At 46.7% G+C, this 27,090-nt stretch overlaps 1 protein-coding gene across 10 annotated transcripts in view; it reads right to left on the bottom strand.

Moving 5' to 3' along the window:
* Window positions 1–931: 931 nt before the first annotated feature.
* Window positions 932–27,090, bottom strand: part of ERMARD (ER membrane associated RNA degradation) — a 40,686-nt gene continuing 14,527 nt past the window's right edge. For 4 of the 10 annotated variants that reach the window (XM_044923966.2, XM_044923965.2, XM_006076015.4 and 1 more), the window contains 17 exons: window positions 26,293–26,461; window positions 24,878–25,017; window positions 23,887–23,988; window positions 23,504–23,593; window positions 20,758–20,855; window positions 20,187–20,344; window positions 18,629–18,743; window positions 17,637–17,739; window positions 13,012–13,041; window positions 12,033–12,101; window positions 10,336–10,509; window positions 4,588–4,671; window positions 3,812–3,888; window positions 3,264–3,389; window positions 2,828–3,046; window positions 2,341–2,454; window positions 932–1,119 (listed from right to left, as the gene is read on the bottom strand). In XM_044923966.2, coding sequence (XP_044779901.2) covers window positions 939–1,119; window positions 2,341–2,454; window positions 2,828–3,046; window positions 3,264–3,389; window positions 3,812–3,888; window positions 4,588–4,671; window positions 10,336–10,509; window positions 12,033–12,101; window positions 13,012–13,041; window positions 17,637–17,739; window positions 18,629–18,743; window positions 20,187–20,344; window positions 20,758–20,855; window positions 23,504–23,593; window positions 23,887–23,988; window positions 24,878–25,017; window positions 26,293–26,410 — 1,998 coding nt within the window. In that variant the 5' untranslated portion in view covers window positions 26,411–26,461 and the 3' untranslated portion in view covers window positions 932–938. The remainder of the gene's footprint in view (window positions 1,120–2,340; window positions 2,455–2,827; window positions 3,047–3,263; window positions 3,390–3,811; window positions 3,889–4,587; window positions 4,672–10,335; window positions 10,510–12,032; window positions 12,102–13,011; window positions 13,042–17,636; window positions 17,740–18,628; window positions 18,744–20,186; window positions 20,345–20,757; window positions 20,856–23,503; window positions 23,594–23,886; window positions 23,989–24,877; window positions 25,018–26,292; window positions 26,462–27,090) is intronic. The other 6 variants (XM_006076018.4, XM_025294248.3, XM_025294251.3 and 3 more) reach the window with 6 other exon arrangements.

The raw sequence follows: 27,090 nt of genomic DNA on the forward strand, positions 1-27,090 counted from the left end.
AGAAGCGACAGCTGGACCAGGAAAGTCTGTGGTCACGTGGCCCCTCCCGCCCCACGGCAGCCTCCCCGCCGACCTCTGATGGCAGAGAAGCCAGAGCACGTGGCAGGCTGCCCTTCCTAGGAGGCTGACTCGCCAGCGAGGCCAGGAGGAGGCTGTGCGGCCAGCGGGGGAGGGGCACAGCCGAGGGGACACAGACTCGGGCTTCAGGGCAGCCCTGCAGGGGTTCCTGGAGGCCCTCCCGCCTTGCTGCTGTGGACGAGGAGCTTCCTGGAGTGCTGCCCGGGGCCTCCCGTGAGCCTGACCTGGGGGTCTGCAGCCCGTCTCACTCTGTCCTCCCAGGGGCTGCGCTAAACCTGCCAGACCTGGACCCCCGGGGACATGCTGACCAGCAGGCTTGCTGCCCAGGGCCTTCCAGGAGCTGTTCCTCCCCACCTTTCTCCAGTGAGTTCTGCATCCCATCCACCTCACCCTCTGCTCCAAGGATGGGGTGACTGGCCCAAGGCCTCCTGCCGTGCTCCAATGGCTGGTCCAAGGGTGGATGTCCACCCAGCCTGACCCGTGAGCGCAGGGCAGGGTCCTGGTCACAGCCGTCGTTTCAAGATTAGCACTATGGCCAGTAAGATGTAGCCACCCACACCTGGGTGACGGCTGAGTGAGAAGGCTCTCCTCTGTGTAGGACGCAGTTTGGGAGACGAGGCCCCAAACTGCTGTGGCCACTGCTTCCCAGGGATCCACCTGAGGCTCACACCAGAAGCCGGAAAGCGACTGGAGAACCGCAGGGCAGGAAGCCCGGGGCCCTGCTGGAGTAGCCCCGAAACCACCTGCCCTGGGATGCCATGCCCTGGGAAACACACCCTGCCCTTGGGTCTTCAATTCACAGGCTATGAAGTTCACGCAGTCAGTCGGGTTTCTGATAGAGCCTGAGGCATCCTGACTTATCAGACGACTTTACTGGTGGATTTCTTGGCTAAATGCATTAACATCTGTTTCTTCTCAATAAAAGTCCAAATCTTCAACAAAGCTGTGCGTGTGAGACGGACAGCGTCGTCCCACTTGTTCCTGTCTTGCCTGGTGCAAGCTGCAAGGTTCTCTGTGTACTGCAAGACGCACTTTAAGAACCTGTTTCAAACAAAGAAAGTAATTTATCTATCCCACTGTAAATGCAACAAGGATTCAGTGCATCCCCTTCATTCTGGAATCACAACTGAAGTACTCTAGCTAATTTTCACCTGAAGATTCCAGAAAAGGAAATACATACAACATGGAAATGAGAGAAGGCTAACTGGATGAAGGCGAGAACGCCAGCGCCAGTGTACAGGCTGGACGTCCACGCGCCACGCAGCGCACCCGCTCCCAGGCCCACGCAGGACGCTCTGCTGATGGGGCCTTAGGGGCCGCCTGGACCACACTCACATAACAGACCCTCAAGACACTGGACCCTCGGGGGCTGTGCCTCCTGTTTCCACCCCACTAGCCTCACCCCCCGCTGGAGGGGCCACCCCCTGCCACAGTAGACACATGCTGCTGGGAGCAGCCATGCTGCTGAAAGGCTTCTGCTGGAAGATGACTCACCAGGAAGCCCACAGGGAACTCCCTCTGACTGGCGAGAAGAAGGGCCACATCCACATTTCCCAAGTTCTCCTTAAAGTTTCCCAAGTAGCCCAAAATTGTCCCCAACTATGAATTTTTGAAATTTTTACACTTAGAAGTTAAAAGAATACAATGAACATCCACAGCCCCCTATCTAGCCTGCGGCTTTCAGTTGAGGTGACTGTGCCCCCAAAGGGCACTGGGGGCGTCTGAGCCCTTTGTGGCTGTCACGACTGGGGGCTGCTGGCATCCAGTGGGCGGGGGGCACTGCCCTACAGTGCCTACATGGCCCTGCAGCAGACGGTCTGCAGATTAGAGCCAGACCAGCTGGACCAGCCAGACCAGCTCCCGGTGTCCGCGCAGCTGAGGGTGGTGCAGCCTCCCCACAGCCTCCTCCCAGTATCGCTGTTTGGACAGAGTTCCCATGGCCCTGAGGGAGGGATTCCAAAATCATTCACATGCAGATCACTCAGCTTTCTGAACTGTCAGCTCTAAAGGCTCACTGACTTGCACTGAAACCCACAGAGAAGAGCAGTTCAGGGTCAGATAGGAGGGAGCACAACTCAAAATACTGACACACAGCTTCACCTGCAGTGTGCACACGGACCCAGATGCCGCTGGTGTACTGAAATGTGCACGTGATCTCAGATACTGCTGGTTCTGAAGTGTGCACACGGACCCAGATACCGCTGGTCTGAAGTGTGCACGCTGACCCAGATACCGCTGGTGTTCTAAAGTGTGCACACTGACCTCAGGTACTGCTGGTATTCTGAAGCATTCTTCCCAAGAACCATGTGAATGTTGATCAATTCCAGCGCAATCAGCAATAAAATCAGGTAAAGCATCGGAGACAGAAGCTTCATACTAAAAACATAAGATCAGTTAAAATTTAGTAAGTGTTAAATATTTATCACCTTTATAAGGTGCCCTCGTGAGGATGCAGCACATTCTACACACACAATGCCGGCACCGCCGGGTAAATCTGCGGTTACCTTTAAAATCCAAAAATTCGCTAGGTCTGTAGAACCCATATTCTAAACTTACAGGTGGTATTTACAGTGACACTTATTGCAATTTTTCTCGAAAATAAGCCTTCTCTGAAGTGGGAGCAGAAGCCCATCAGCTGAGAGCCGCCCAGGAGAGCTCCGCCCACGATAGCTCCACTCAGCAGACCCCGCACCTGCGCACCAGGGCTCCGCGCACCAGGGCTGCGCCCACCAGCTCACGCAGCACGCACCTGCGCACCAGACGCAGGTAGTTCCGCCTCTGCCGCGAGCGCAGGCTTCGGTCCTCCCATTGCCGGCGCCTCAGCTCCACGCACACGGCTACCTGGCCACAGACGCGGCGGCAGTGGGCGCTGACCCTCCGGAGCACAGCCAGCACCTCCAGGACAGCTCGGGGGCAGAAGAGGGTCCGCACGGGGATGCTGCAGAGCACGTGGAGCAGCCGGGGCCACCTGCGGGGTGGAGAGCCGGTCCTGAGGGCCTGTCTGTCCCTGGCCGGCGGCCTGCACACCTGCCGCGGCCATGTCACAGGCGTCAGACTCGGCAGATCCCGCGTGAGAATGTCTGTCGCCACACGCACCGTCAGGGCTTATCTAACAGCTCCTCCGCTTAGTCTGCAACCCAACACACCTCCCCCTGGCCCAAGCACCCATGGCGCCCTGGACTCACTCCTCAGGAGGAAGGGGCCCTGGGAGGTCGGCAGCGCGGTGTGTCTCAGGCACATGGCAACACAGCTCAGCCACGATTTCTGTGATTAAAGAGCTGCAGGCATCTGTTTCAGAATCACCTTCTGATCTGAAGACAGGAAACATTTAAAGACATGTGACAAGGAGCAGTTGCCCAATTAGGGCCAGTGCAAACTGATGTTTGTTTCAGTGGTTCCCTGGGCAAAGCACTTCATCTGCAACTTGCTTTCCCCAAAATGAAATGAAAAAGCCACGTAGGAGGCCAAGGTAAAGGTAAATGACAGAGGCACCACCAACTGACTATTCTGCCGGATGCCACCCACCTGCCCAGGAGGCCTGCCTTCATGCTTGAGCCCTAGGTCTCTGCAAACGCTTCCCCCACGACTGGGCCCTGAGACCCCCAGTCTCGGCCCTCCAGCACCTAGCCCTAGTAATTCCTCCTTGGGACCTGTCTCCTGACAGTCTTGCCAGAGAAGACACTGTTTGGAGCTGAGGTTCACAGAGCTTTGTGAGGCTTCTGTGAGGACTCACCGCACAGGCTCCCTTTCAGCTTCTTCGGGCAAAGGCAGCAGAGGCCAAGCTCCAATGCTCCCCTCACAGCTCAGCACCTAACATGCCGTATTTGTAAAATTGTTACAGAGGCTACATATGAAAACTTGGTGGGCATCTGTTATTTGGTCAACGTAGGTAAAGGAAGGCAGGTGAAAACATGAGATCCTTAGGAAGTGTCGACAGCCCCTCCCACCTGACGCTCCTGGGGACCGTCCACTCCGGGCTCGGCTTCTCTCCGACACCTCGGCAAATCTCCCCAACCCATCCTGCACTGATCCTACAGCTTCCTTTCAGAATTCCTACTAGCAGCTATTGTGACGATTATATTCTTGGACATGACCCCACCTTCCTGCCTGGTACCTCCTGCCATATGTAAAATAAAGTTTCTGAGCCACTCTCCAATCACAATATCCGGGTAGAGATGCTCACAAGCTTATTGCTTGTTTAATCTACAGGTTAACAAAAGCTGGTCAGACGAAGCTGACGTCCCTCACCACTGCCAAGCACCACCTGTGACAGGTCCTGGGTTAACGGCACGCAGTCACCCACAGAGTACTAAAAACACCGAGGACGCAAACCCACCATCACCTCACCTGCTAGACCCCAGAAAGATGCAGTGGCCAGGCCAAGGCCACACATCTGGGAGGCACACAAGCCACAGAGCCAGGTCTGGGGACCCGAAGCCGGGCTGGAGGAGGCAGCCTGCACCCGTCAAATCTCTACAACTGTGGACCTGCACACCCCTCCCCACATACCTGTTTTTTAAGCTGAGAAGCTGGGTGGCAGCGAGAAACGTAGGTTCCTGCAAGGTGAATCAGTGACCTCACCACTGCTTTTTCCTGGTTTAGAGAAAACAGACCATTGTTACTACAACTTTGGTCAGGCTTCTGCTTCTCTGCTATTGCATCTGAGGTCACATAAGAGTCCTGACTTCCTGTTAACTCCCTACACATAATTCTCTCAGCTAAAAGAAGGAAAACTCTTCATTAAAATGGATTTGATAAAGTAGTCAAGCCATAACCCAACAAAATTATCTTAAATAAGGCTGATTAATAGTGATCAATTACAAATGCCACTCTGTCCACAATGCAGCAAAACCAGAAATAAATGAGAAAAAGAGTCCAAACAATTGGACTCTCTAAGAGATTCTCCTGAAAAACTAGGACACAACAAGAATTTAAACATTAAAAATGAATATAACTAGAAGAGGATTACATACTATAAACACTCAACTGCCAGACATAAGTATTTTTAAAAGAGTACAAAAATTACATTATTTACAGCTGACACACCTGTATAACTGGCAAACCCGAGTCTGTGGACTATTATACAATGTGGTCCACTGATGAAGGGAGTGGCAAACGACTCCAGTGTTCTTGCCGTGAGAGCCCCACGAACAGGATGAAACGGCAAAAGATACGACACCGGAAGATGAACCCAAAGGTCAGTAGGTGTCCAGTTTGCTACTGAGGAAGAGCAGATAAACAGCTCCAGAAATAATGAAGAGACTGATCCAAAGCAGAAAAGATACCCAACTGTGGATGTGTCTGGTGGTGAAAGTAAAGTCCAGTGCTGTAAAGAACAACACTGCATACGAACCTGGAATGTTAGGTCCATGAATCAAGGTAAATTGGAAGTGGTCAAACTGGAGATGGCCAGAGTGAACATCAGCATTTTAGCAACTGGTGAACTAAAATGGACAGGGATGGGTGAATTTAATTCCGATGACCATTATACCTACTACTGTGGGCTAGATCCCTTGGCAGAAACGGGTAGTCCTCAGAGTCAACAAAGGAGTCTGAAATGCAGTGCTTGGGTACAATCTCAAAAACGACAGAATGATCTCAATTTGATTCCAAAGCAAACCACTCAGCATCACAGCGATCCAAATCTAGGCCTCAACCACTAGTGCCGAGGAAGCTGAAGCGGAACGGTTCTATGAAGGGCTGGAAAACCTTCTAGAAACAACACCGAAAAAAGATGTCCTTTCATCCTAGGGGACTAGAATGCAAAAGTAAGAAGTCAAGAGATACCTGGAGTAACAGGCAAGTTTGGTCTTGGAGTACATAATGAAGCAGGGCAAAGGCTAACAGAGTTGTGCCAAGAGAACACACTGGTCATAGCAAACACCTTCCAACAACACAAGAGAAGACTCTACACATGGACATCACCAGATGGTCAATACTGAAATAAGATTGACTATATCCTTGCAGCCAAAGATAGAGAAGCTCTATCAGATCAGATCAGATCAGATCAGTCACTCAGTCGTGTCCGACTCTTTGCGACCCCATGAATCGCAGCACGCCAGGCCTCCCTGTCCATCACCAACTCCCAGAGTTCACTCAGACTCATGTCCATCGAGTCAGTGATGCCATCCAGCCATCTCATCCTCTGTCGTCCCCTTCTCCTCCTGCCCCCAATCCCTCCCAGCATCAGTCTTTTCCAATGAGTCAACTCTTCGCATGAGGTGGCCAAAGGACTGGAGTTTCAGCTTTAGCATCATTCCTTCCAAAGAAATCCCAGGGCTGATCTCCTTCAGAATGGACTGGTTGGATCTCCTTGCAGTCCCAGGGACTCTCAAGAGTCTTCTCCAACACCACAGTTCAAAAGCATCAACTCTTCAGCACCCAGCCTTCTTCACAGTCTTGAGAAGCTCTATACAGTCAGCAAAAACAAGACCTGGAGCTGACTGTGGCTCAGATCATAATCTCCTTATTGCCAAATTCAGACTTATACTGAAGAAAGTAGGAAAAGCCACTAGGCCATTCGCAATTGACCTAATCAAATCCCTTATGATTATACGGTGGAGGTGACAAACAGATTCAAGGGATGAGATCTGGTAGACAGAGTGCCTGAACAACTATGGAAGGAAGTTCATAATACTGTACAGAGGCAGTGACCAAAACCATCCCCAAGAAAAAGAAATGGAATAAGGCAAACTGATTGTCTGAGGAGGCTTTACAAATAGCTGAGAAAAGAAGAGAGGCGAAAGACAAAGGAGAAAAGGTAATATACATCCATCTGAATGCAGCATTCCAAAGAACAGCAAGGAGAGATAAGAAAGCCTTCAGTGAACAATGCAAAGAAACAGAGGAAACAACAGAATGGGAAAGACTAGAGATCTCTTCAAGAAAACAGAGATACCAAGGGAACGTTTCATGCAAAGATGGGCACAAAAGGACAGAAATGGTATGGACCTAACAGAAGCAGAAGAGATTAAGAAGAGGTGGCAAGAATACACAGAAGAACTATACAAAAAAAGGTCTTAATGACCAAGATAACCACGATGGTGTGATCACTAACCTAGAGCCAGACATTCTGGAGTGTGAAGTCAAGCAGGCCTTAGGAAGCATTACTACAAATAAAATTAGTCGAGGTGATGGAATCCCAGCTGAGCTATTTCAAATTCTAAAAGATGATGCTGTGAAAATGCTGCACTCAATATGCCAGCAAATTTGGAAAACTCAGCAGTGGCCACAGGACTGAAAAATGTCAGTCTTCATTCCAATCACAAAGGGCAGTGCCAAAGAATGTTCAAATTACCGCATAATGGCACGCATTTTCACATGCCAGTAAGGTAATGCCCAAAGTCATTCAAGCTAGCCTTAAATAGCACGTGAACTGAGAACTTCTAGATGTTCAAGCTGGATTTAGAAAAACCAGAGATCAAATTGCCAAAATCCTTTGGATCATAGAAAAAGCAAGAGAATTCCAGAAACATATCTGCTTCATTGACTACGATAAAGCCTCTGACTGTGTGGATCACAACAAACTGTGGAAAATTCTTCAAGAGATGGGAATATCAGACCACTTGACCTGCCTCCTGAGAAACCTGTATGCAGGTCAAGAAGCAACAGTTAGAACCAGACATAGGACAATGGACTGGTTCAAAATTAGGAAAGGAGTAAGTGAAGGCTGTGTATTGTCACCCTGCTTATTTAATTACTATGCAGAGTACATCATGTGAAATGCTGGGCTGGATGAAGCACAAGCTGGAATCAAGACTGCCGGGAGAAATAGCAGCAACCTCAGATATGCAGATGATACCACTCTAATGAAACGAAGTGAAGAGGAACTAAAGAGCCTCTCGATGAAAGTGAAAGTGGAGAGTGAAAAAGCTGGCTTAAAACTCAACATTTGAAAAACTAAGATCATGGCATCTGGTCCCATCACTTCATGGCAAATAGATGGGGAAACAATGGAAACAGTGAGACTTTCTTTTTGTGGGCTCCAAAATCACTGCAAATGGTGACTACAGCCATGAAATTAAAAGACGCTTGCTTCTCAGAAGAAAAACTATGACCAACCTAGACAGCATATTAAAAAGCACACGCATCACTTTGCTGACAAAGGTCCATCTAGTCAAAACTATAGTTTTTCTAGTAATCATGTACAGATGTGAGAGCTGGACCATAAAGAAGGCTGATGCCAAAGAATTGATGTTTTCAAACTGTGCTGGGGAAGACTCTTGAGAGTCCCTTGAACAGCAAGGATATCAAACCAATCAACCCTAAAGGAAATCAGTCCTGAATATTCATTGGAAGGACTGATGCAGAAGCTGAAGCTGAAGCTCCAATCCTTTGGCCACCTCACGCAAAGAGCCGACTCACTGGTAAAGAGCCTATGCTGGGCAAGACTGAGGGTAGGAGGAGAAGGGAGTGACAGAGAATGAGATAGTTGGAAGGTATCACTGAATCAATGGACATGAGTTTGAGCAAATTCCCGGAGGTAGTGAAGAACAGGGAAGCCTGGCATGCTGCAGTGAGGTTGCAGAGTCGAACATGATTTGCCACTGAAGAACAGCAAAGTCAGTGAGTTGATAGCTGAGAAATTTAATACATGGAAGTCAAAAGCTTCCCTATGTATAAGCAGTGACTACCTAGAGCTCTCAACAGCTCAGAACCACTCAAATGGCCAGCTGTTACTTGGAGAAGAAATGCAGTCAACTTCCATTTACTCTGACACCTACACAGATGAGAGAGCGATCAGACTCGCGGGGTGGTTGGGACCTGGTAGGGTGGCCAGGACTCACACCTGAAGCGATGAGCCTGTGGCCACCACAGCACACGTGGCTTCCCTGGCGACAGGAGCCGTGGGAGGGCCTCTGAGCACTGGGGGCGCATGGGGGTCGGTGCGGGGGCGGCAGGGGAGGGGGACGCAGCTCTGGGGCTCAGTCCTGAGGGAGGGTGGGGAAGCTGGGGCATGAAGCGGGCACTGGCCTCGGGGCCTGAGGGAGGGCGAGGAGGCGGGGGCGTGAAGCGGGCACTGGCCTCGGGCCTGAGGGAGGGCGGGGAGGCTGGGGCGTGAAGCGGGCACTGGCCTCGGGGCCTGAGCAGCCACTTGTGTCGGGGAACAGCGCTCAGTCTTGCAAAAGTATCGATTATCCCCACATTGATCCATCAGGAGCGCATCCCTGTGGGCTTCCTGTTTAACTGCACAGGTTCACTGGAATAATAACAATTAGAGAAGAGGCAGCACATTCTGAAGAAGAAGATAAACAGGACCATAATGTCAGACACTAATGTTAGTATTAATGTCAACACCAACTAATCTGTTGTAAGACCTAGTAAAGACAGGAAAAGGGAGTCCAGGTCTGGAGTCCAGGGCACCCTGCAGAGAGATGTTTATTCTCTAAATGGGGTTGGCCAACTTGCAAGCAATTTGTTAAAGAAAAAAATAAGCTAGATTCCCAGATGAAATAAATTCCTGCTGGATCAAAAGATGTAAATGGAAAAAAAGCTATGGAACTATAATGGAAAGATATGAATACTTCTATAATTTTGGAAAACAAAAGGTCTTTTAAGAAGAACTCCAAATGCATAAGCCAGAGAGGAAAAACCTAAAGATACGTAACAGCAATACAGATAGAGAGACCATCATACTGAGAGAAGGACAAATATCATATGATATCGCTCATATGTGGAATATAAAAAAGTGGTACAAATAACTTATTTACAAAACAGAGACAGAGTCACAGCAGCAGAAACCAATCTCATGGCTACCAGGGGATAAGGGGGACCGGGGGATGAACTGGGGACTGGACCGACACACACACACCGCTACACACAGAACGGGCGACTCAAGGGCCTACTGCACAGCGGGGGAACCCTGCTCAGTGATCACACACTCCACTACAGTGGCCTGTACAGGAAAGGAGTCTCAAACAGTGGATATATATATGTGTGTGTAACTGATTCACTTTACTGTACACCTGAAGCTAACACACTGTAAATCAACTATACTCCATTAAAACTTTATAAGTAAATAAATACAGATTTAGAGTAAAAAAAAAAATGATTTATTTTAGGTGAGATCAAGTAATCTTAATTTGTTATAGAGAATACATGTCCACAAGTAATCTGTTCAGATGGAGGCACGCCGTAACTCAAATAAATTAAAACAAAAGATAATTAAAATATAACTAATTACATTTGGAAACAATTCCATTCCCTCTCAACTGAAAGAAGTGAACCTAATGAAACGTCTTCTTCCCTACACATTACCTTAAACACTGCTAACAGATCTTCATCAATAAATCTGAGTAAAAGGACAAAGCAAAACGCAAGCAGCTGACTGGCTGCTTCTTTCGGAAATTCAGGTAAACTGACTTCCCCATGGCTTAACCGATCTCTTAGACGGGGACCCTCCTGATGGTTTAGGAAATCCCAGAGAAATTCCTACCAAAAAAAGGACACAAAAAATATGTGGTTAGTATTCTCAGCAGAAAGAAGGAAGCCTGAAGGCCCAGAAAGGGCAAGCCGAAGCAGCAGTGTTCATTACAGAAAAGTGAGCCTGGAAGAGAGAGTCAGTCAAGGTCACAGAGCAGACAAGCACCAAGTCACCTGGGATCCCTTGGCTTCTCACTACGACCCGCTGCCTCTGCTGCGTTCTCCTGTGGGACCTCCCTTCTGTGTATCGGCACCCTGCTACCCGAGGCAGGATGCTCCTGGGAAGCCCTGTCCTCTGCAACTGCACCCCACAACCTCAGGCAGGAGCCCCGCTGCTCAGGCTGGATCTCCCGGAGAGCCGCATTTCTGCACCCGTCCCTTGGCAGACTGACAAGAACCTGGCAAGTCCAGAGGACTGTGCACCAGGGCTGCAGAGCTGCCTGCGCGGCTCCAGTGCTTGGCAGCAGCACCATTCCCAGCCTCACCCCCCTGAAGGAGGAGGACTGTGTTGACCACACCTGGAACCACAGCTGGGCTCATGACAACACCGGTTTTCTTTCCCCTCGTCCCTCTTTCTCACGTCCTTTCTCAGATCACCCTTTTATTTCTGAAGCCCTGTGAAGACACGGCTGTTTTCTTAATGGCAAATGTTCAAGGACTCTTCCACAGGCAGAGGACAAAGTCAGAAAACCAAATTTTCTGATTCAGGCAAACTGCCGCTGGACAGAGGAGTCACAGAGATTCAAGATGACAAAGAGCTTTAGATAAACTAGTTCAATCATGCTAACTTCCTGGTAGCAGAAAGGAGTGACTGATGTCACACAGCTGACTCCCAGTTAAAAAATATAAAAATTCTATTTACGGTCCAAAGAAGTCACTGCAATATCCTCATAAAATACAAAAATTTGACAAATAGAAAACAGTTCTAAAAAAGTATCTTCTCACCCAACACTCTATCTTACTAGTCACATCTGACTTTGCTGTTGTTAATAAAGCAAATAGAGTCCCTGCTACCAGCGCATATGGGCTTCCCTGGCGGCTCCGATGGTAAAGAATCTGCCTGCAACGCAGGAGACCTGGGTTCTGTCTTTGAGTCAGGAAGATCCTCTGGAGAAGGGAATGGCTACCCACTCCAGTATTCGTGCCTGGAGAATCCCATGGACAGAGGAGCCTGGTGGGCTACATACATACAGTCCATGGCTCACAAAGAGACGGACATGACTGAACGACTAACACTTTGACACGTTTCATCAATAAATTCACATAACCCACAAATTCAAACACTGTTAGGACCAGGCTGACTAAGTCCTCAGGTCCTAGGGAAAGGACGTCTGAATAATCAGCATGAAGCACAGGACCTGAGCTTGCTCAGAGCTCAGCCAACATCGGCTGCAGACAGTGGAGTTCAGACGTGTGAATGCTCCAGAAGCACTTCTGGGCAGGAAACAAGACAAAATTAATGTCATTTTTGAGAAGATCTAATCATATTGGTTAGTAGCAGGGTATTAAATTATAAATGCCTGACACTTTACCATTGCAGGCTCTCCCAGGAAAAGAGGAAGTTGGTTGATTTTACCATCATTCAAGTGTTTTGCCAATATCTAAAACAGCAAAAGGAAGTAAGTTGATTAACTGGTATACACATATATACACACAGAACTTTCAGTATCAAAAGATCCTATACATGTGGCATGACATGTGTTAAGTCCGAAGCAGATTAAATAAGGACAATCTTAAAGCAGCAACCACCTATTTAAGAAAGGTCTTCTTAACCAATATAATGAGTTTAAGAAGATATATATATGTATTCTTAATTGTGTGAATATGTTTTCATGTATTTTCATGGGTTTAGCTGTGTATATGTGCTTATGTATATTCACGTATATGTATGTGCATACATGGGCTTCCCTGGTGGCTCAGATTGTAAAGAATCCACCTGCAATGCAGGAGACCCAGGCTCAATACCTGGGTCAGGAAGATCCCCTGGAGAAGTGAATGGCAGCCCACTCCAGTATTCTTGCCTGGAGAATTCCATGGAGCCTGGGGCCTGGTGGGCTGCAGTCCATGGAGTCACAAAGAGTCGGACACAACTGAGCGACTAACACATACTCACGTGTGCATGTATGTATGTGTATGTTTATGGGTAGTTTGTGTATATGTGTATATATGTGTTTATGTATATCTGCAAACACTGTACATGGTGCGTTTATACATATATACATGTGTGTACATGTATTTTATGGCCTCTCCATAATTAATAATTAGCCTGAAAGCTATACTCAACACTACCAGCAGCTTTTTCTTTTTTCTGCTTATGTGAATAAGCATGAGCATAGTATGTCCTCAATATCTTCCTGCGAGCATATGATTTATGGTTTTTAATTTGATTGATTTAATTTTAATTAATTAAAATTAATAAAATTAATTTGATTTTTAATCTTATATTTTAATTTTTATTTTAAACAAATGCAATGTTCTGTTTGTCTCAAGATATCTTGGAAGTTTACTTACTTCATCGAAGGTAGTATAAAGAGCTGTTGACTTCAGAAAAGGAAAGAAAATAAATAATTAAAGCAAAATACAAGTCATGTGACATTATTCAAAGCAGGAAAAAATTCTAGCACAGGGACACAAGTATGAAGCCTTCATTTGTAAATAAAACGTTATCTAGCCACACTTTGGGAAGGACGTGGCTGACAACATAAACACGATACACAAGGCGTGAAGATACAGCGAACCTGGCGGACAAGCCCCGTGAGACTATCGCCCTCACACGCGCAGCAATTCAGGATCCCACGGCTTCACAAATCACTACTCGCACACACAGAGCACCTCCACTGATGGCTGGTATTTGTGTGCAAGCGAGCACAATCAAGTATTTTCTCCAACAAGCAGCCCGTGCCTTTCACGCTTCTTGAGTAACTGGCGCAGCAGGCTTTACAGATGTGGCTCGGGGCCAGACTGCCTCGACGTTCCAATCCCAACTTCAGCACCTTCTGCACGTGAAACCCCAAGGACCTTCACACACCCCAGTTTCTCTGCTAAACCAGAAGTGAGGAACGCCCATCTCAAAGGCTTCTGAGGAAGTCAGCACGATTTTACACACAGCATGCCAAATCAGTATTGTGAAGAGGTCGAGCACCCAAAAAACATGTTGCACTTATTAATGCTTATTAACAGATTTTCATTTTAATATTATCAAATATTCTTCAACATGTATTACTGTGCAGATGGCTCTAAAGCCCCTATACTCCCAAACCTGTTCTGCTGATGCTAAAATCTCTCCTGAGCTCTATTCTAAGTATTCAACTGCTTATTAAATATCCCTACCACTTCCTCAAAAAGACTGAACTTCTCACTCATCTCCATAAATGATGGAAATTAACTTCTATCTTGTTTTACAGCATTGGTATAAATATCGTCTCTTGCACCCCTAATACACATAAGCTTCTAAAAAGTCACAAAGTCTCACTCATCTTCACAACCTCCATTGACTCTGAAGAGATCTTACGCCATAAAATAATCATAAGAATTTGCATAAGCAATTTATAGTTTTACAAAGTATTTTCATTTGTATATCACCTTATAAGTAAACTGTATGAACATTATTTTTCATACAAAGTTAAAAGCACATTGTATTTCCTTCCTGACCACTTGCCCAGTCCCCATGTCTTTGAGAGAGAAGCTTCATCTAACTTATTTCATCTGTTTGATGACTGTCATTTATAACTTTATTGCTACTTCTGTCTCGGTTGTTTGGAAAAGGTATATGGATTCATTACATACTGTAATGTACTGTCTACAGATTATAAAATAAAGTCAAGCATGTATTTGCTGATACTTTTTAAGGTGACCTGTCTTTATACTTAGAAATGTCTCTTTATTTTTTTTAATTTAAATTTATTTATTTTAATTGGAGGCTAATTACTTTACAATACTGTATTGGTTTTGCCATACATCAACATGAAGCTGCCACGGGTATATATGTGTTCCAATCCTGAACCCCCCTCCCACCTCCCTCCCCATACCATCCCTCTGGGAAAAGTAGCTTTCCTTGGTGGCTCAGATGGTTAAGAAATTGCCTGCAATGCAGGAGACTCAGGTTCAATCCCTGGGTCAGGAAGATCCCCTGGAGAAGGAAATGGCAACCCACTCCAGTATTCTTGCCTGGAGAATTCCATGGACAGAGGAGCCAGGTACAGCCCATGGGGTCGTGAACAGTCAGTTAGGACTGAGTGACTATCACTCACTCATCAGTACTGATGTTAGGTTTATTCTGGATAAAAGTCTGGGCTAAAATTTAAGATATTACTTGATAAACTGTATCCTCTGTGGAAACAGCACAGTGTCTACTTGTGTGGTGAAATGACAACTACATGACCATGTTCACGAGCCACAGAGCCAGGCCCTGAGCGGCCAGGACACGTGCCAGGCCCTGAGCGGCCAGGACACGTGAAGTCCATTCTAAGCACACTCGAATGAGAGCTGACGCTGGGGCTCCAGCTCTTTCCACTGAAGGCCAGGCTTCACTCCATGACACTGGACTGGGCAAAGCCCAGTGAGAGGCACTGGGTGTGGGCACCAGCAGACCCAAGCATGGACATCCCAGGCCCAAGGGCGACACCAGAGGCCTCTACAAAAATGCAGTGCAGAGCCACCTCCAGACGAGACAGAAACAGAGCACAGAGGAAAGCGGCATTAGCGCCGAGTGGACAAGGCTCTGGGAGGTCACCCCTGTGGCCGCAAGTGGCCACGCAGGGAACAGCGGGCAAGGAAGAGGAAAGGTGTGCATGTCCAGGAACTGGCAAGGAGTCTACATGATGCTGGTGAAATCAAGTAGAGAACAAAGTGCAGAAAGGCTGGGGCCAGACTCTGAGATCCTTTAAACCATGCAGAAACGTGAGCGGTGTAATCAGGCGCTGGAAGTCATGAAAGGCTTTTAAGCAGATGGGTTCATAGAAGACACAGGAATACTCATAAACTTAGCAAATAATCAGTGGCAGTGTGAGAACCGATTAGAGGAGGAGGAGAAGCACGAAGACCTGTGAGACACAAGTTCAGGTGAGCAAGATACGAGCCAGCGAGGCCTAGCACTGATGGACCACGGGATAAATCAGGGGAGGACCGACCAGCAGGGTGACGCACAGGAGGGTGGAGGACAGGCGGAGCACAGTCGGCGCCGAGGCTGGATGCAGAGCCATGAAGAGGACAGACGCATGTCTGACTCTTTGCAACCCCATGAATCGCAGCACGCCAGGCCTCCCTGTCCTTCACCAACTCCCAGAGCCTTCTCAAACTCATGTCCATCGAGTCAGTGATGCCATCCAACCATCTCATCCTCTGTCGTCCCCTTCTCCTCCCGCCTTCAATCTTTCCCAGCATCGGGGTCTTTTCCAGTGAGTCAACTCTTTACATCAGGTGGCCAAAGTATTGGAGTTTCAGCTTCAACATCAGTCCTTCCAATGAATATTCAGGACTGATCTCCTTTAGGATGGACTGGTTGGATCTCCTTGCAGTCCAAGGGACTCTCAAGAGTCTTCTCCAACCCCACAGTTCAAAAGCATCAATTCTTCGGGGCTCAGCCTTCTTTATGGTCCAACTCTGACATCCATACATGACTACTGGAAAAACCATAACTTTGACCAGACGGACCTTTGTCAGCAAAGTAATGTCTCTGCTTTTTAATATGCTGTCTAGGTTGGTCATAGCTTTTGACCCAAGGAGCAAGCGTCTTTTAATTTCATGGCTGCAGTCACCATCTGCAGTGATTTGGAGCCCAATAAAGTCTGTCACTGTTTCCATTGTTTCCCCATCTATTTGCCATGAAGTGATGGGACCAGATGCCAAGATCTTAGTTTTTTGCACTTCAGCAGATGGCGGAAAAGAAAGACGTGCGCTCATCTTCTCCTGCGAGAACTCCAAAACTGCGGCTCACCGCTGAACCACTGCCAACAGGAGGATGCTGGAGCCCACCGAAAAAAGACACCCATGTCCAGGGACGAAGGAGAAGCCCCGACAAGACGGGAGGAGGGGCAAGATCATGTTTACAATAAGGATAATAAGGAATATCAGAGAACAAACTTGTGGAAGAAGAAAAATGCCTCTTTTGAAATAAAGTAAATCTGGGAGCTGGGGAAGCTCCTATGAGCATATTCAACAAACAGGTGCAAACATACTACAGGAGATCAAAGAACTGTGAGTGAGAAAGAATGCCTTGAAGACGGCTGGATTTAACGCTCTGAACCCCCCCTCTCAGCACTGCTTTAGCAGCATCAACAACTTGTGCCATGTGGGGCTCTCATTTCCATTAGTTTCAGAGTATTTTCTGACTGGTGCTGCCTCCCACACAGGTCACAGCTCAGACACTGGATTATGTGAGCTCTCCCAGGGGATGCATATAAAGAGGAGTAGAGGGCTGAGAGCAGGGTTTTTTGAGGAATGCCTATTTACCAGGAAAAAAGAGGAAGATGAACTAGGGAAAGAAACAAGAACACCAGGTACAGCAGATGCTTGTGCTCATCCCATAATAGATATTCTCCCTTTCCCCTAGCTAATGGATTCTCCCACAGCCCACTAGGGCACGGCCACTCAAAGGCATCTCTAAGCCCCACCGGCGGCTCTGGCCAAAAGGAAGCAGTCTCTTTAGAGAAGGCAAGCTGCAGACCACCCATGTCCACCAGTAACCATGGCTACAGAGAAGGCATGAGCACCAACCGCTTTTATGACATCATTAAGTTTAAAAAATGACTTGGAATTTTTTTTTTCCCATTTTTATCCTGCCCAGTTGTGTCTGACTCTTTGCAACCTCATGGACTATACAGTCCACGGAATTCTCCAGGCCAGAATACTGGAGTGAGTAGCCTTTCCCTTCTCCAGGGATCTTCCCAACCCAGGCCTCCCACACCGCAGTCAGATTCTTTGTGAGCTGAGCCACAAGGGAAGACCCACAGATAAATATAAGTTATACAAAATCAAAATAGGAAACCACAAAAAATGACAGTCAAGCCTTCCAAAAAAAGTTCTTGCGAGAAAATTCATTTAACGATAAACAAAAACAAGATGGTAAAAGCTTTAATTAGGGACAGAACCCGCCGGCACAGCAGCAGCCAGCAGCACCCACCACTCGGCAGGCGTACCTCAGCAGTGAGAAGTCTCTTTGGACATTCGTTAACTTCAGCAAACACCCTCCTAAGTCCAGTCTCCAGCTGCATCAACAACAATATGGCACAGTCAGCAAACCTGTGAAATTGAAGGAAATCAGTGAAACTTCATGTTTTAAAGGTAAACACCATAATAAAAAGGGTGCTGCTTTCCAGGGGTTACCCACGTGTGTCCAAAGCAGTGAGGGGTGATATTACTTACTAACATGGGAAACAGAAGCAGAATCAAGGTCTCACGGATGAGTGACAATAAAACTGTTTTCTGGTGTTTTAATGTATGATGAGACATTTTTAGTAGCTGCAGCAGAATAAAATGTCACCAAATACCTGCCAAACTTGTTTCATCTAGAAAGTACTCAGACACCAGGGTGCCGGTGGGCTCTCACGGTTTCCAATCAAGTGTCTGCATCAGGACAGAGTAACGGGGAGGGAAGTGGAGCCCGCTGACCTCCCAGACCAACACCCGGGGCCTGCTCCCCGGGGAACAGAGGCAACTGACAACCTCTGTCCTGATTCTCTAACACTGCACATCGTGTTTCAGTCACAGTAAGAGCTTGAAAAATATTAGTAAGTCCATTCAAAAAAGTAACTATTGGGGCGCTCCTTGGTGGCCGAGTGGTTAGGACCCTGGGTTTCTACAGCCACGGCCCAGGCTCAATCCCTGATCAGGGAACTGGGGTCCTGCAAGGTGTGCAGAGCAGCCAAAATGATTTCTTAATTTCTAAAATAAAAATTAAATTAAAATAATTATCATTATTAACTATATAAAACTGTACCAAAAAACAAAAAAATGTTTAAAACACAATTACAAGATGCCTTTCAATTAATTACAGGAAGATAATTTATGCTCGGGTCAACTCCTGTTCGCTTTTACTCCAACAGCAACACAGTACGGGAGGCAGAGGCTTCTAGGAAGGCCTGGCCTCCAGGCCACCAGTGACCACTCTGTAAAGCCACACTGCAGGTACCTGTGAGACTTTAACTTGGTTAATGCAACTTCCCAATATGGCAACATGATTTTCAGTATAAACGTGGACTTCTTCATCACTTCTTCTAATACTGAAAGCACCTCAGATGTAACATCTGTAAAATAGCCAATATTTTTAAGCACAATCACACTGATCAGTGGAAAAAAGGTGTGAACACACTTAGGGAGTGATGCCACTGGGCCGACCTCTTTAAGAAGACGGACCGTGGGCAATGTGTGCCGTCTAAGAGAGAGGCTACCTGAATGAGGCCAGGGCGGCAGGTGACCATGTGGGGGCCCAGGGCGACCCCTGGGCCCCCACACAGAGGCTGCAACTGTGTGAGCAGAAGAGTTCAGGGGCAACTGGTTGACCACACTGACCAAGAAAATACATCTTCCAAAGATACAGGAAGCAAGAGTGAACCCAAAGGTAAACTCTGGACTTAAGGTGACCATGCCGTGTCCATGTAGGCTCATCTATCTGTGGCAACCGATGTCCCACCTGGTGAGAGACGCTGACAAGGGAGACCGGTGGGGGAACCTCCGCACCTCCTTCCCGAGTCTGTTGTACACTTAAAACTGCTCTACACAAGTAAAGTCTTAAAAAATATATGCTGTTGGCAGTCACCAGACGACCAAAGATTCCATGATACCAAAAGGCTAAGACCACTGGGGCCAAGACGCTGTGCACTCTTCCCACCAGGGTTTACATCAACCAGTACAGACACGGGATGTCTACCGCCAGACAGGAAAAGGAATGGGCCTGGAGCAGACACAGCGTTTATCTGTTCTCTTGAAGTCCTGTGTCGTCAACCTCACTAACCTGGTAAGACTGCAACGTGAAAAAAAAAAAAGGTGATATTTGTTGCTGTTCAGTTGCTAGGTTGTGCCTAGCTCTTGGTGACCCTGTGGACTGCAGCCCCAGGCTTCTCTGACCATGGGATTTCCCAGGCAAGAATACTGGAGTGGGCTGCCATTTCCTTTTCCAGGGGATCTTCCCAACCCAGAGACTGAACCCTCGTCTCCTGGGCTGGCAGATGGGTTCTTCGCACTGAGCCAGCAGGGAAGTCCCAGTGGCACAGGCGAGCACTTAACGCCAGCGGCACTTCTGGCTTCGCCATTGAGAGAGCAGAGCAAGACAGCCGAGAGGGCGCGCCGCAGATGGCCATTGAGAGAGCAGAGCAAGACAGCCGAGAGGGCGCGCCGCAGATGGCCCAAGCCACGCGTCTGCACCAGACGCCGGTTTTATCAATACTGGTTCATGCTGATTAGTATTATTGATATTGATCAACATTATTAATATTATTCACCAATACTATTAACACTGATTCACATAGCCGTGATTGTCAGACTCCTGGTGCCAAACCTGGGGGCACCATGTGAAGAGGTGAGGATTTATGTGGCAAAGTTTAAGAGGTTCTTCATGCAACTTTCAAAGACATGTTGCCCCTGGAGAGTAACTATTCCTCTCACAGAGCTTGAGTCTCAGTGCTGCTTAATAACGCTATAAACACCTTTACAAAGACAGAGTCAAAGAAAAACGTGAAGTTGGTACTTGCCAGGAAAAACGATCAAATCCTCTAGGCTCCTAAGAGTCACGAAAGGTCGGCGGGCCAACGTGAAGCCCGTCTGCTGAAGGAAGCCGGCCAGGAGCTGGCCCAGGCCTGCTGCTAACAGCACCATCATCGAGCAGTATCTAGCGGGAAACAGCAGACACCTATCAGAGACACGAATCCAGCACACATGTGAAAAGCTCTACGTAAAAAAAGGTTTAAAATTAAAAAAGCAAAGCAGTACCAAATTTCAGAAAATCCCACTGGCTGTGGGGATGAAGCTGTGCAGTGGTGCAGAGGACCAGTGACCTCTCAGGAGCCGGTGAGCTGAAACCCAGGACCCCACCCACTGGAAGCCGTGCAGGTCCCCACCTCCGCTGCTGAGCGTCAGTCAGTGAAATCTAACCCGATCGCCACAGCAGCCATTCGGCCACTAACATCCAGTTTTGTCTTCAACATCCTGAACCCAAACTCTCTTATTTATCTCAAAACACATCTTTCCTTGATATGAAATTCAAAACAAAACAAACGTCTCAGCATATGAAGAAAGCGCGCGCACGCCTCCCCAGACACCTACTTGGGCGGAACCTCCTGAGGGGCCGCGAAGCCGTGCCACAGGACGTTGCGGAGGTTGAGCCCGCGCGGAGAGCCCACGAAGACCTTGAGCACGTCCATCTGCGGCGGGCAGGGCACGGGGTTACTCAGGAGCCAACCCAGCTGGGACCACGTGAGCTTTCCTCCCCGGAACCGAGGGGACCACGAGTGCAGAGCACGGAGGACACGGGAACGAACCCGTGCGTGCCGAGCACTCGTGTCAGACGCTCTCTGCTCGTATTCCTTACTCGCTCGCCCTGGGGACGACCTCTGAGGGAGATGCTGCACTCGCGCCACGCAGGTGAGAGGCATACAGCAGGGAGGGGCGAGACCAAGGGTGCAGAGGCCCCAGGGCCACAAGTGGATGGGACCCCGCCCCCCCCCCCCCCCCCCCCGGACACACCGCTTCCAGGCCACACGTTGAGAGGCCCCGTCTGTAGATAAAACAACTCCATGGCAAACGATGGACGAGACTGCACGGCAGGCAGCCGAGCAACGAGGCTCAGCCTCCTGTCTGACGTGAAGCTCTCCATTCACCTGCTCCATCCTCCTACCCATCAACACAAAGTGAAGACCCTCCAGTACAAGGATCCTGCTTGTCCAGATCCAACACTAACACCTTCCCTGAGCATTCTCTGGGTGTGCAGCACCACGCGTTACAGGAGATTCAGAACACACGGAAGCTGCTCAGAGACTAAGAGGACTCAGACCCGTGTCGCAGGAAAGAGGAGTTGAGCCTCCCAGAGACTCACAAAAGGACTGAAGCTGCTTCATTCACCTGCAGACTTGGGGGGAAGGGGAGACAGGTGTTCTGGATGCCCCCAGGGGCAGGAACTCACACAAGGGGTTTTAACTCAGCACCAGAACGTCTGACAGCCAGTCCTTCTGTGCTACTCCAAGTAGTCCTGGCTCTCACACTAACTTAAAATACTTTAACATGAACTTAATTAAATATCAATAACTATAACAACATTAATAATTAAATATTACTTCCTTCAAATTTACTATTATTTTAAATTAATTGTTCATACCATCTGGGAAATTACAAGTATATATGCCAAGGATCTAGGAAAATTACCTGGGAGCTGCAAGGGCTGTGGGTGGACAGAAGGCTCACTGCACAACACAGGCAGAAAACAGAGGACAGAGCAAAACAAGGGATTTAAGAGTTCAGTGTGACGACAAGCAGTCTGTACTTCACTCCACACGCTCCACCAAAGGAAATGACCCTAAGCTGGCAGGGCGTAACGAACCACCAGGAAGCACAGGAAAGCTTCACTGACAGCAATTTCTCAGTGAGTCCCGTCTGTAAACGTCCTCCTGGTGGGCACCACCCTGGCTTGCTTCTTCACCTTGACCTGACTTATTCAGTTGCCTGAAGGTTACTCACTGGTCTTAAAAAATCATGATCATGTGGCCTCGAGAAGACTTTAAAAAAGTACCCATTTTTAAACTGGCATCTAAATTTTTTTTCAACTTAACTTTCAGTAGCTGCAAAAGGTATACTTTCTCACGTGTTAAAAATACTGATTGTTTAAATGATAAAATTGTAATAAAAGATGCTTACTCCTTGGAAGGAAAGTTATGACCAACCTAGATAGAATATTCAAAAGCAGAGACATTACTTTGCCAACAAAGGTCCGTCTAGTTAGGGCTATGGTTTTTCCAGTGGTCACGTATGGATGTGAGAGTTGGACTGTGAAGAGAGCTGAGTGCCGAAGAATTGATGCTTTTGAACTGTGGGGTTGGAGAAGACTCTTGAGAGTCCCTTGGACTGCAAGGAGATCCAACCAGTCTATTCTAAAGGGGATGAGTCCTGGGTGTTCATTGGAAGGACTGATGCTGAGGCTGAAACTCCAATACTTTGGCCACCTGATGTGAAGAGTTGACTCACTGGAAAAGACCCTGAGGCTGGGAGGGATTGGGGGCAGGAGGAGAAGGGGACGACAGAGGATGAGATGGCTGGATGGCATCACCGACTCAATGGACATGAGTTTGGGTAAACTCCGGCAGTTGGTCATGGACAGGGAGGCCTGGCGTGCTGCAGTTCATGGGGTTGCAGAAAGTCAGACATGACTGAGCGACTGAACTGAACTCTTTAAAGGGTTAAAATTTTACTCTTGAATAAGTTAGTATTATATCTTCTAGAATTACTATTATAATACACAATCAATGAGATCAATAGACTTCAAATTACTCATTTGCCTGGCCCCCAGAGGTTACTATATCAGAGGCTATTCCTCCAGCGTCATCACACCAGAGGCTCCACACATGAGGTCATCAAATGTGTTCATCACACCAGAGGCTCCTGCACCTGAGGTCATCACACCTGCTCATCACACCACAGGCTCCACACCTGAGGCTATCACACCTGCTCATCACACCAGAGGCTCCACACATGAGGTCATCAAATGGGTTCGTCACACCAGAGGCACCACACCTGCTCGTCACACCAGAAGCTCTTACACCAGAGGCTCCTACACCTGAGGTCATCACATCAGGGGTATCATCAAAGCACATTAGCACCAGGACAAGAGAGAGGTGTGTCTTTTGGCTGGAAGTATGGCAATTTTGGCGGAAAGGGTCTGTGGGAAAGGAAAGTAAGCTTGAATCCCTGAGATAATTAATTTTTTCCTAATATAGTATCAATTTTTGAGGAACAAAAATAGAGTTAACATTGATTGTTTTGGGCCCTTTTTCCTCCATCGGTTTTAACTGGACAGGCTTACCACAGGCTGCCCAAAGACTTGAGCAAGTTCCTCAGATGCGAGCAGATCTCTTAAAAGAAAGGGGCAGTCCTTCCCAATCAGTAAATATACCTGAAATTCAAACAAACTCGTGTAACAACTGTATTACAATGAGCCAAATCACATTAACCAAAATATCACCCACAAAGCAGGTGTCTGTACAGATGAGGGGAGGAAAGAACTGGAGACACTGATGTTTCTGATCTCACTATCATTCAAAAAGAAAAATATTTCAAAAATCTGTGCCAGGTGATTATACAGGAAAATAATAATTAAAATCTAGAAATCTCAGTGAAACTGCAAAACAGTTTACTGTTCATTCAGACACTTTACGCGGCCAGCAGTGAAAGAGTCCTCACACTCACATCACCCAGGGCTCGCTCCAGACACGACGAGAGCTTCATGAGGCTGAGGGAAACACTGGGAGATTCAGGACTCCTCAAGGCGCCAAGTATTTCAGGAAATAACTGTTTAGAATAAGACACGTCAGAATTCATGTTCAATAAGCATTATTTCTCAAAGTCACAATTTTATTAATGAAATTCAAACCTCTAAAGATTTAATTAGCATATTTTAATGACTGTGTTGGTGTAGGCAAACATTTTTTATATAAATATAACAAAATACAAAGAATCAAGAAAAACATCTGAATACCTAAGGAGGTTTTGGGAAGTTCTTTATGTAAATGTTATTAAAAGCAATAAATTTGGCATAACTGTAAACTGGAAAGTCAAATACTTTGACATAAATCTTATATCTCATTTTGATTACGTCTTAAAAACATAAATAAGGCAGCTCACCCTGCCACTTAAGCGAGCTACTACACAGGGAGAGGGAAGGCCCTGCCACTCTGTATGAGGAAAGCCAAGTATTTTAGAGTTAGATTTTTATAGTTACTGCTCTACTGTAATAATTTAATGTGCCAAGGGAAACGGCTAGTTTGAACCTTGAACTACCCCACCTCCCTTCTGCCACCCTCAACAAGCCAAGCGTCCCCGCCTCAAGTCCCCTCGTCCCAATGCCTCAAGAACATCTTTTGATCAGTCTGGAAGGTCTTTCTTTTTTTTTGGAGCTGTCCAATTTTTCTGTCCTGGGACCAGCAGCACCCATGCACCAAACCACTTCCCCGAACCCTGATCCTGACACTGCATCCAGAAACCTCCTTTGGGCAAAGGATGTCTCTCAGCTCAGGCTTTGCAAACAGCTCCAACTTTCCCTCGCAACACTCAAGCCTTCTCACAGCCCAGGGCCCAGAGGACAGAGGATACCCCTTTAAAATCAGCAAGGAGCAAAGGCCTCCAAGTGGAATCTGCAGTCTTTCATTTCTAAGACTTTGTTGCTATTCAAAAGCCAAACCTCTGGAACACCTGTCCACTGGAGCGCCGGTGCGTATCGCATTTCAAACTGCCCCTCGGGCAGAGACGACAGATGCAGGTGGACAGCCTGGCACAAAGGGCCCAGCAGCCGCACGCTTTCCCGGTGGTCCAGACCCTGGGCTGCAAGGGCGAGAAAGCAAGTGAGCTCTGCATTGTGTGACGAAAACGCCTACATTGCCAAAGTGCTTCAATGATGAAATTTCCACAAAATTGAGAACCAGTTTAAACTGAACTTAAAACAAAGATACTCATGTTGTGGAAAATAAGTCACATATGTGTTTACCTGATAATAAAAGAAAAACTGTCAGAGAGTTTGAAAAATACAGAAAGGTGCAAATAAGACAAAAAATATTTTTTTAATTTCTTTACCTGTATGTAAGTTTGTATATATAATACTTTAACCTGACTTTTTAATGTAACATTATTAGACTAGATTTCCAATGACATTAATTTATAATAATTATTATTATTTTGGAACATATTTATAATATGAATTTTCGGTTTGAGGGTTTTTTCCGTAAGTTTTGGCTGAACATTTACATGGTTCACAATCCAAAAATATAAAAGGGTGAAAGTCTCTCTCATGGCACCAGTTCTCCTTCCTATAGCAGCTTTCATATTTCAAGAAATGTTATACATTTCTTGAGTGTATTTAGAAATATTCATACATACACAAGCAAATATTACATGTTCCCCCTATTGTTTTGCTCTGCCATATAGCTCAGAGAGATTTCTGGGCCAGAAAGATGGGCCCCCTTACTCTCTTCCACCCCGCATAATGTTCCCTTGTGCACACACTTCATAATTTGTTTGAGCAATCCCATAGTGCTTGACATCTGGCTATTTCCAGCGCTCTTCCCTTCTTTCTTTGTCACAGAATGCTGCAAGGAGCCACTTGCCACAGGCACACACTCACACCCGTGACTGGACCTGTCCTGTATGCTCCTGGATGGAACTGCTGGGCCAGAGTATGTTTGCTTATAATTTTTACAACTATTTTAAAATATTCCAGTCCACATCCCTACTTGAAAAAAGGTACAAGAATGCCCAGAAGACATGTAAAATAACTGTATATACCACTGGTCACCCCATACCCTTAACTCATGACTTCTGTCTGCTTCCCTTTTCCACCGGGACTGCAGGCCGAGAGCCCTCAGCCCACACAGCCTCCAACCCCCCTCCTCACCTGCAGCTTTCCCCTCACTCCCCTGCACTTCTCTGGTCTCACTCCCTCTCTTTCCACACTGATTCTTTTTCTCTTTGAGCTAAGCTTGTACTATTAATATAACATCTTCTAACCCAAAAAGCAGTGGTCAGAAAGGGAAAGTTTACAGGTTAAGCCATTTTAAAGAGAACAGTACTGACGGGCATTTGGGCTGCAGGCAAAATACAAACCTGATTCTGTATAAACCACGCAGTCTGTAATTTTCTTCCAGCATACTTCACCGTTTTGAGTTACAATACTGCTGATGTCGCAACTTTCTCTGACTTCAAACCCAAGTTTACAGATCATGTCATACACTGAAGGAGAAAGACAGGTGGCAATCGGCTCCCCAACTAATATCTGAAACATAAAACATAAAACACACTCTTTTAACAGAAAATATTAACTTTATAATATATTTAAGTCACAGGAAAACTCTGTTATGTCTTATAGAATATACTCAGGAATAGTTACTGTGTTAACACACTTTCTGGATGTCAGAAGAATTATATGATTAAAACACTGAGATTAAATATTAACTAAAGATTACTTATGCAAATATTTTCAAGTAAATGTTTAAAGATATTATTTTATTAAACATAGTATTTTTAACCTAAGAATTTACAGAAGCTCAGAATATTTTATGGATAGTGCATTTCCTTTCAGCATTCACAAATTATCCCAAAGTTATCAAAAGAAGCATTTTTAAATGAGGGCTGAGAAAAATAGAAAATCAAGCTACTAAATGAATTAAACATTAAATAATGCTAAAACGGAGCAAAATGCATAATTCCGACTCCCTACATAGTGTAAAAAGCAGCAAACCATGCTGCTTTTTCATAAAACGTTAAATAAAACCAATTCTTCATAATTCTCCTGACATTACGCTAAGATCGCCCAATAACTGCAGAGAGATCATATTCTAGATCTGAAAAGGACCTGGTGTCTTTATGAGATGTGTTAAGGGGTGTGCATCTTCCAACATCAGT

This window comes from Bubalus bubalis, chromosome 10 (assembly GCF_019923935.1).
Source record: "Bubalus bubalis isolate 160015118507 breed Murrah chromosome 10, NDDB_SH_1, whole genome shotgun sequence".
NCBI lineage: Eukaryota > Metazoa > Chordata > Mammalia > Artiodactyla > Bovidae > Bubalus > Bubalus bubalis.